Source organism: Paramisgurnus dabryanus, chromosome 5, assembly GCF_030506205.2.
Source record: "Paramisgurnus dabryanus chromosome 5, PD_genome_1.1, whole genome shotgun sequence".
Lineage (NCBI taxonomy): Eukaryota > Metazoa > Chordata > Actinopteri > Cypriniformes > Cobitidae > Paramisgurnus > Paramisgurnus dabryanus.
In genome coordinates, this window is record NC_133341.1 from 18,275,002 (window position 1) to 18,285,544 (window position 10,543).

Below are 10,543 nucleotides of genomic sequence, written 5' to 3' on the forward strand. Positions count from 1 at the left end.
CCCAAAAGCAGATTTATATTTGAATTTCTTTATTACAGTTTTAGGTACAAGTTTTTATACCTAAAAACAAAAGCTAAAAAGGCCAGTATGGATAGCAGGGCGTGTGTCCTTAAATTTACTAATCATATAAAAGCAATGAAGGGTGAACTTGTGCTCTGCTAATAGTAAACTCATATTATTAAGATATTATTGGCCATGGTGCAGGCCATATTGTTACAATGTTTCAGTTTCTAGCTTATATGATAGCAGCACTACAGATTATAATGTTACCCAAATCATTATTGCAAGCTTGTGCTCAATTAATTCAACAATTTCAGGTCATTGTGTGCCTGCACTTGACCTTGTAAACATAAATGTTTACAGACAGAGGAAGTTTAGGGTCTTATAGACACTTAACATCTAAGGTAACAAATGAAGTGGTTTTTAAAGGGGATCAGAGTTAAGTAACGTGAGCCAAGCGAGGCCTTGACTGGCTTATTTGTTCAAAGCTGAAGTGTTTATTTAAAGTCTTCACTCACGCTGACAAGAAAAAAGCAATGTTTCTTGAATGAAGGCTCTAGTAGCCTTCACAAATTTACTCGATCTGCTACTGTGTGTGTGTTTAAGTGGGCTTGTCGGGAGTTTGCTTCTCAGTCTGAGCACTTGAGGACTACAGTACAAATCTGCTTTGGCAATTCATATAACAAAACCTGCACAGTTAGCATTCACAATACAAACAGTTAGCAGAAAGGTATTTTTATATAAAATAAAATACACTCCATTCCCTCCACACCTCAAAAATAATGTTCAGCATTAATGAAATGCTTGAATCTTTGTGCTTTCCACAGGAGTCCAAGATGGCAGCCACAGCGCTTAGTTCATTTCAAGGTAGAAGCGGGACAAGGGTCTTCGGTCTTTAATGAATGAAGGAGAAGTCGAGTGGCACTTCAGTCATGCTAATACTAAACACACAATAGAGGCACCACACAATGACCAGGCACTTCATTCTGTCTTCTAGCTGACACCTCTAGAAAGAGAAGAGTGAAAGTTCTTGAGAGCTGGGATGGAGGAGATAGTACAATGTAAATTATGTTAATCTGGCTTAAATGAGCAGGCTACTTTAAGAAAAAAAAGCTAGAAAACTGCCAAACAGATATTTAGTTTGAATATGAAAATGGAGACTTTTTATTATCTTTGAAAACTCTCCAACACACTTGTATTCCAAAATCCACACATGCAACACACTGTTCGTATTTCTTGGTATTTCTTTATCAATTTGAAAGGAAATGTGGGGATTTTTATGTTTTATGATGTGTGTGATTTATTAAGTGCTTACTAATAATCCAGATTTAAGTTACCCAAGTTACTATAAATGTTAATATTTAATGCCTACAAAAGAATTAAATATTTGTTGAATGTTGTTTACTGTTAGTTTGAACTAATAGGTTGAGCACCATTGGCACTTGACTGAGTTTGCGGTTAAAGTCGCCATGAAACTGAAGTGGCGACTGTCTTATTTTCCTCGTGGTGACGTATATCCAAGTGAAACTGCTTCTGAAATGTAAAAGGCAGGACTGGACATGAATTTGTCCATCGAGATCTGATTGGATGGTTTGAAGTTGGGTTGTGTTGCTAATTGCTAATGGCTGCAATCTTCTCCCAGATCCCGCCAACCTGCCATACCATATAACTAAAAGTGAAAAGAGAGATCGTTTTGAGCAACCTGATCTCACAAATTTCCATGTTATAGTCACAGAATATTTTGCTCATTTATTCGTGTCATTGTCATGAATCGCCGCATTTTTTTCATGTCCGTACCACAGACTTTCTTTTCCGTGTCAGTTTCACGTGTTGGTTAGTCAATTGTTTTTCTTATTTTCTTACCATTGTTGCTTGGGATTGGGGTTAGAAGAACGACTTTTTGTTACATAAAATGACAATTTTTTAAAAATCAGGAAAAAATAGTATAAACTAATAGTTAAAGTGACATCCTAATCCAAACCCCTAATCTAACCCCAAACCCAAGCAACAATGATTTAAAAATAGGATAAACAATTGAGTAACCTATGTGACACTTACACGTAAAAGAATGTCCATGGTACGAACACGGAAAAATGCAGAGATCCGTAACAATGACATGGATAAATTAGCAAAATATTCTGTGACTACACCAAGGAAAATTGTGAGATCATGTTGCTTTAAGGAGGGGAGAAGCGTTTTTTATTAAAGATTATGAGGGCACATGGATTTTAAAAAAATAATGAAGCTCAAAGATAAGTCATTTGTAAAAAAAAACCCACAATATTCCAAAACAAATGTCAGTTTTTCATTTTATTTTCATGGCGACTTTAAACCACAGTTTTTTTTAATAATAACAAGCTTTATTAAAACTTACAATACTACTGGTAATTCTGTTATGTCCAAGGTTTGGAGTCATCTCAGGTGTAAAAAAAGTTCTTCAGTTCCCAGGATTTTCATGAGTGGGTTCCATGCTATTGGATTTTGTGCATAAACTAAAGCTATAAAAGCATTTTTAAATGGAAAAAGGTGCCATGTAATAACTTTAAAGCCAGCTTATGGCTGTGTAATTGTCCGGCCAGCAGATGGGGGGTTAAGAGGCTCCTAAAAGAAGGAATTTGGGGGAAGGGCAAAGTAATAAATTCCCTTCACTGAATGACCTAAGTGGACAATCAGAAGTTCCCTCTACACAATCAGCATACTTTAGCCTTAAATAGTGTGCAAAACTGGATGGGTGCTATGATTAGATTTGACTTCTGTGTCCATTTTTGCCATCTATGAATAAAAAGGGAGAAACAGTGAATAGGCTGAGAGAGGTGGATAAACAAAACTAGGATGACATGGGCCATAACTTAATTTTCACGGTGCTAAGACAGAGAGCTAAGGTAATGTGGCGTGACGGCTCCTAGAAACTTCAATGGATGACACGACATTAGAGAAGCTTCCTTTACTGGGACATTTTTGGGACCCTTTATTTAAACAAGGTGAAGAAGTGCAATGTTCAGCACAGTGGTTGTCAAGATATTTCCACTGCCTCTTAAAAAATGTTAAATTCATGTAATTTTTTATTATGAATAATTTCAGAATATTTAAACTGTATTTGGATGCATAAATGAACATAAGTGACAGAAATACCTTAATTTTCCATTCGTTATGTTTAGATGTACTGTTTATTCATATCTCAATCCGTATGACCTAACATTTCATGTTGTGGTTTTGGAGATCTTTCTTAAGTGTTGTGTTTAGAAAGTATCTCAGTCCAAAGCCACTGCCACAAGTTTACTCTTTGAAAGCCTGAGGGGTTTTGAGGCTGAAAGGAGCTCCTCAGAGCCTCAATAGGGAGATTGGAGTGCTACTCTATTAACCTGACCTTTTAGAGGCCCAAGAAGAGCGAAAAGTGAGCCATGTATGTCTCCATCACATCTGTTCCTGTTGTGCACCAGGCTATACTATGTTTAATACAAACTACAACAATCAAACCAAATTATCATGTCTGACCTTGATGCATTATGTGTAATAAAATGTAATGAAGAAAAATGCACTGAAACTGTAAAATGGTACACAAAAAAATAGAAATGGATTGCATCAACTAAATGTTATGCCATAAAAGAAATGTTTAGAGTATTGTTCAGAGCTAATACCACCATCTTATTTTTTTTAAAGGGAGGATGCCGATTGTTTAGTATCTGAATTCTTTATCTTCTTATTTGCATCATTGCTGTTTATTAGTTGTAATCTAGGACAACATGACATGATTTTATTAAAGCATTACATTAATGCTTTGAACATAGCCATATGTAAAAATATATTGACTTGGTATATATATATATATATATATATATATATATATATATATATATATATATATATATATATATATATAATTTTAGATTATGTATGTCCCAAAATGTATGTCTAATATTTTTTATCAATATATGTTTAATTTTCTTAAATGTTTGTTTTTACATGTGGACCCCTGGAAGGTCTAGGGCAGCGTTTTCCAACTAGGATCCTGGAGGCACACCAAAAGTGCAAATTAGTGTTGCAATACCAACTTTGACCACAACAGGGCGGTATTGTTTAAAATAAGCGTTTAATGCATTCTTTTAATAAGGATTTTCTTCATTTGCACATAAAGACTTTTGTACAATTTTTTAACAGTAGTCTTCACTCTTTGTATCCCCTTTGCAATGTGAATTTGGGACACCCTGTGTATTACAGGTACGCGTGCGTGTGCGATGTCCTCCTGAGCATGCAGACCAGGCAGACCAGCAGCCCCAGTTCCCCAGCTGTTCAAATGTCTTACCTAAAATAAATAGCAATTAAATAATCACATGTAGGAAATGCCAAACTGAACCAAACAGTAATGGGAAGTATGGAAAACAAACCTTTTCCTAGATCCCCATCAATCGTCTGACACGCGACCCCCTCAGTCCCTACTACGCACATGCATTTACATTCTCCATCGATCTGGATAACAGTGCCGCCGTTTTGGCACGGCTGACACTTACACACACTGTACTCAGCAACATAGTCATCCAGGGCCCTTCGGAGATTGTCCCGCCTCGGCTGAGCATCGGGAAAGTCCAAAGGGATTGCGTTGTAGATCGGTTCAGGCTGCCAGTACAGTCAAAACAAAATTTCAATTACAGCAAGCAACTACCAAAAGTGTTTATCAACTAGGGGGCCTAACAAACTTCAAAGAAAGCCTCAAGATGATTTAAACTGGAATAGTTCACCTAAAATGAAAATTCTGTCATTTTACTTACCCTCAAGTAGTTCTAAACCTGTATTCATTTCTTAATTCTGCTTAACACAAATGAAGAAATTAAAAACATTTTGATAAGCAAACAGATCTGGGGCAGAATTCACTTTTATAGTACTACTATAGAAGTCAATGGTGCCCCAGATCTGCTTGGTTACAATCATTGTTTAAAATATATTTATTTGTGTTTAGTAGAACAAAAACATTAATGGAACAACTAGAGCAGTGGTTTATGACAATTTTGTTCTAAAACATTACATTTTAATTACACAAAACATATTAAAGTATACAAAGTAGTGCTGTTGGTTAGTAGCCTTATTTTTGTTTTAAGTTTAATTACACAGAATTTAAGAAAAATTAAAGTATTTTATATAATGTCATAAAACTGGGGCCCCCCTGGCACCATCTCGCGGCCCCCTTGGGGGCCCCGGCCCCCAGTTTGAGAACCACTGAACCAGAGTGTAAGATGACAGAATTTTCACTTTTGGGTGAACTATCCCTATAACTTTAAAATATGATGAGCAATAAAATAAAATAAACCAACTAAAAAATAAGACATTCCTTAGTGGTCATTTATATAACACATATTCAGCTTTGATTCGCCAAGCTCTAGGATATTTTACTAGGGTTAAAACGGTGAGGTGGGGGAAAGTTTTGTCAATAGGGGAGTTTTGAAGTCAAAAGGGCTAAGATCAAGTGTGTTGGTATGTAAGGTCAAGTGAGGTGCATTCTTACATCACTGTAAACAAGAGCAGGAAGATCAGAGATGGTCTTTGCCCATTGTATATAGTGAGTAAAGTCTAGCCGTCCCTCTTGAGCAAGATGAGACCTCATGGCTGCCGCCGATTCCGTACTGCCTCCTTTTACTGAGATTAGCACCTTTTCAACGATCCCTTTTTTGGTCACATCATCTGTTTAAAGTATAACATTTCTAAGTTTTATTTTTTGTTGTATTTGATAGCATGCTTTGACTTAAGTTAACACAAACTACCCCCCCCCAACCACACACGCACCTGTGGGCTTGGTTATAAGTTCATTACAGTCTTTTGGCTTAATGTTTCCTCCTCCTCCTAAGTTGGGTTGTCCCAGCTGAAAGCCAGCTTTCAAGTCAACTTCGACACATTTCTTCAGCAGGGTTTCGGCACTCTCTGTAATTTAAATAATCAAAAGTTTATTGTCTAGTTATAATCTTTTTCTAAGGTTGATAAAGTAAATTAATCTACATACAAAGATTGAGTTTAACTATGTTATGTAGTTAAACTAAAGAAACTGATTCAGATAAACCTATTGCTTTCAGGAGGGACTCTGAAAGCAAGGGAGAAAATATGAGAGAGAAATACTAATGCCCCCAGACCCAGTCTTTAAGGTTTAGACGTTTACAGATTTGGTTTTTACATTAAGATGACATTTTGTTCAGAAATTACCTTTTTTTTTCAACTCATCGTGATTCATTACGTAAACAAGTTCATATTCTCCACCAGACCTTCCATTCTTCGTGAAGTGTGTTCCATAATCCTCCAGGAAGGCAAAATACTGCCCCTTCTCATATTGGTTGGGCAGTGCGTCCACATCATCTAGGAACAATGAAGAAACCTCCAATAGCCGCTGCCTCATCCTGTACGTGGCCAGTTGCACTTTGCCCTTTACTCTCATGAAGACCTTTTTCTGTAAGAGAATATGTGGTAAGTAGCAGAAGCAATACAAACAGATCAGTCTAGATCAGTGGTTTTCAAACTTTTTTAGCGTGCGGCTACCCCCACTTGTGCCCTTCGTGGCCTCGCAAAGAAAATGTATAACATAAAACATTGTAAAACATTACATTATAATTAACCAAAACTTATTAAAATATACAATGTAGCGTTGTTGCTTACTTACACAGAATTCATGATAACTTAATGCATTAAATAAAATGTAATAAAATTGGGGCCCCCCGGCACCTTCCCAGGGTGCCACGACCCCCAGTTTGAGAACCACTGGCCTAGATCATGCATGAAAAAGCTTATAATAATAATTATCAATATTTCTACACATCTGAATCACACACTAGTCTTTCTAAGTACAAGAAGATACAAAAGTTCTGACTGGGGCGGTACCTGTTCAAAAAGTACACTTTTGTACCTTAAAGGTCCATACTGATACCTCAGAGGTACATATCTTTACCATAATCGTACCTTTTTAAAAAGATACCATCAACTTTTATACCTTTATTTCTGAGAGTGTGGCTCTCAAATATGATCTGAATTTCAAAGCACAAAGCACTTAAGAGATCTCACTTACCTTCGTATTTGTGATTTCTGAGATCTGTTTGATCATATTTCTGTTTTCCGTGTTAACATCAATCCCTCCTGAGAGTTCACCTAGGCTTACGCCCCCACCTGAACCTTTAGCACCAGCACCACCTTCAGACTGACTGGAGGGCTCAGTTGGTGTAAATTTGAAGTTTAGGCCCATGTTAAAAGTTGTTGTAGAGTCAGTAGTTATCTCTCTTATTAAAGAATGAATGTCTTCATACATTTCCCTAGAAATGGTCTCTTCCACTTTTGTCTGAGAATAAAGAGATATGTGTCAGTAAAGTTGCTTTCTTAGGTTGGTTGTCTTTGTCTTTATTTTAGTGCACCTATTTACCCAGTCTCCTGCCTCTCAAAATAGCATTAGCAAATGTACAGTTTAACACACAATTCATTTTCTCTGTTTTGCAATACAAAATCAAAACATATGGACATACAGCACCTCATAGTTGAGAACCCCAATGTTCCAGGGTATTCTGTTAAATTCCATTGTAGATGGCTCCCTGACGCGATTGCATTGGCCTTTGTAGACTTTGTTATTGAAGGGATTCATTCGAGGTCCAGATCCCAGAATATTTATTCTGTTGAAACAAGATTAATGTATACAGTCAGTCACTGTTTGTGATTTACCGTTTTCTACACAAAATTCTTCTACATAAGAAAATGTGAAATCTTTTTATCTTTAATATTGAGTAAGGCTATGCCAAAGTTTGAAATCAAATCAACAAGTGAAATCAAACTTTTAATTAGATTATAAATAAAAAAATGACGGAATATAATATGTATCAACAGTTTCCACAAAATAATTTACATTAGCTTATAAAGACTAAATGTGCTGACCCATATCCAGCCTGCATGGCTATGTAGGACTCAACTACAATTGACTTGCCACAAGGTGGCCTGGTGACTTCACATTCGTCCTCATCGGACATATCAGACTCGCCGCAGTCGTAATCTCCATTACACTTCAGATTTTTGTTAATACACACCCCTGTGGGCAGAGTAATATTTATTATTTATGAATATTGCCTGTTTAATACAACTATATAGTACAGAAAAATGACTGACCTGATTCACACTGCCATTCAGAACTTTTGCAGACAGGTGGAGGGTCCATACGACAATCAGAAGAAGGGTTACAGGGTTTGCGATCTCCAATGGGTTCTATGCACTTTAATCCTGCAAACTGCCCAAACGTCTCAACACCCCTAGAGCGATACTGCGGCACATATACAAAAGCACAGTGTACAGTACTTCATGTACATAATGCATGAATGAAAAAAGGTGGTAAAGAGTAAGCGTCAAATCAGATACGAGATAGATTCCAATACCATGGTTTTAGTGCATGGGTCACAGGGAGTCCACTCGGACCAATTACCCATTTTGCAGTTCACTGGTGGTGGGGCATTAGTGTCCCGTTCCTTCCGTGAGGACCCTTGCCTTGGAAAGACAAAAATCATCAACCACAACTCAAATGGTGAAAATGTTGCATGAATAAATACTAAAAACTTTAAAACATTTTGCAATATATAATTAAGTAGATTTAGATAGTTGCATAGATGAGTAATTTGAGTATGTGCATACATACATGTGGTCCTTTATGCTTATTCCATTAGTTTGATAAAGAATGCATAGCATTACACACAGAACAGCTAAAGCCTTCATGGTGAAGTGTTGGACAGTCCTTTGAATGTTTGTGTCTGAATGTGTACTCTTGTATTTAAGCATTGATTCAGTGTTAATGATTAACATTAAGCTTTTTTATCAGATTCTGACATGGGATTTGGAAATGTTGTGTGTCATCAGATGTTTTGTTTATATAAATCAATGTGCTTTCCCGGATTTCTAACATCACGTGATGTCACCGTATTTACTGTAACTGATTGTCTCTTATTAAACTCTCAATGTACTTCACAAAAGCAGAAGAATCTTGTGTTTCTTAATTTTTTTTTTTTTTTGAATGCGTAGTATTCTTTATTAAACCTATTTTATTTTTAATGATGTATAATGCATTTTCTGAACAATCATTGGTCTTCTTGGTCTACAGAACAACTGTTTTATATGAACAATGTATAATAAACTTATTCTGTGAACTTTACGTTTTTTTTTTTTTTAGATAAGGAAAGTTAAAAAATAAATACACACTTATAAATAACCCTACATAAAGAACACTTATATTTGTCCACCATAGTGTGTTTTAAGAATGAATAATGCATTTGTACAACTTTATTTCTGACCCTGAGGGCATTCACATCACATGCTTGTTCCAAAGTTCCTAAATAGTATTGACATATTTAAAAGTAGGCTACAGATGTTTTTTTTACGTGCTGTTTTTACGTGCAGACTCAAAGAGAAGCAGAGAGAAATGAGTGAATAGAAAGAAAAGCCCAAGTCACAGACGCAGCAAGATGCTGCAAAATCACAGAAATATTCTTCAAGAAGGGAGCAGGGCAGTCAAGTTATCAGTAAAATCATGCTTCTATCTATAGCTGATTGAATATTTTAAAGTCAGGTGCTGGCCTGATGCGTTGCTTTGTTTACAGTCCTTACTGGGGAAACCCCTATACTGCCGCTTCGAACGCAGTACCGGCCCGAGCCTTTTGGGGGTCCTAAGCAGTAGTTGATTTGGGGGCCCCTCCAACCACGTGGATTCACCTCTGCTTGAAGATTTTTGACCCAAATGTCACACTATAATGTTATGATACTTTATTCTTAAACTTCTGAATACAAACTGTCACAAAACATTTGGCTGTTTTCTCCAACTTAAACTGATATTTATAATCAATACGTGACAGGGGTGCACATTAAGTAAGATCTAAAATTAGCATTAGGTACAGAAATCGAATCAAATGAATCATAACACTTTATGCATAAATTAAATATAATTATTTTTATATTTAAAGTTACAGAAGTGATTTTCTCTTTGTCTTGGGTTGTTTGATTAACATTAAAGGTGCAATTTGTAAAATATTTAAACCACTAGGCCAGTGTTATATATTTTGTCCAGCTGATTACTATCAATATCTGTAATGTTTTCAACTACTTGTAAATCGTGAGAAAACTGCCATTCAAAACATTGACACGGGGCAGTGCAGTCTCCTATCAATGACGTTAATATCCATGTGACCCTTTGTCACCACCTTTACTGACGTAAAACCACATGACAACAGTGGTCGAGTTCAAAAAAATTTAATGGCGGCCAAGGAAGCGACTGGAGCACCAATTTAGTGTAAATAAATGTATATTTTCACTTTTTACACATTTTAATTGCATTTCTAGCGAGAAATTAGTATTGTAGTTTTCAAATATGTGATTAGTTATCACAAAGGCGCTCTCTGTTTATATTTCAAACACGCTGCCTTCATGCCTCCGAAACTAAGTCATGGCCTCATGAGGCAGCGAGGCAACAAGTCTTTCGGACGCAGCCAGTGTTGTGGACAAATACGGAAACTATGCGTTAGCGCCTGTCGTGCTACGCGCTTGCTTATGGACT

General features: G+C 36.4%; 1 protein-coding gene across 1 annotated transcript; it reads right to left on the reverse strand.

The window, feature by feature from the left end:
- Positions 1-4,071: 4,071 nt before the first annotated feature.
- c9 (complement component 9) lies at positions 4,072-8,769 on the reverse strand. The gene is made up of 11 exons (XM_065267248.2): positions 8,639-8,769; positions 8,382-8,490; positions 8,119-8,269; positions 7,891-8,041; positions 7,493-7,631; positions 7,040-7,306; positions 6,187-6,427; positions 5,776-5,910; positions 5,498-5,673; positions 4,386-4,614; positions 4,072-4,303 (listed from the first exon to the last, which is right to left on the reverse strand). Exons 1-11 carry the CDS (start codon positions 8,713-8,715, stop codon positions 4,152-4,154), a joined length of 1,827 nt encoding a protein of 608 aa, XP_065123320.2. The 5' UTR covers positions 8,716-8,769; the 3' UTR covers positions 4,072-4,151.
- Positions 8,770-10,543: the final 1,774 nt, after the last annotated feature.

Excerpts from the sequence above, each read along its gene's own strand:
- c9 (XM_065267248.2), bottom strand. The coding sequence starts at position 8,715 with ATGAAGGCTTTAGCTGTTCTGTGTGTAATGCTATGCATTCTTTATCAA. Across the intron at positions 8,491-8,638 it reads ATAAGCATAAAGGACCACAT|GCAAGGGTCCTCACGGAAGG; the intron begins GTATGTATGCAC and ends TGTCTTTCCAAG. Across the intron at positions 5,911-6,186 it reads CGATGAGTTGAAAAAAAAAG|AGAGTGCCGAAACCCTGCTG; the intron begins GTAATTTCTGAA and ends TTTAAATTACAG.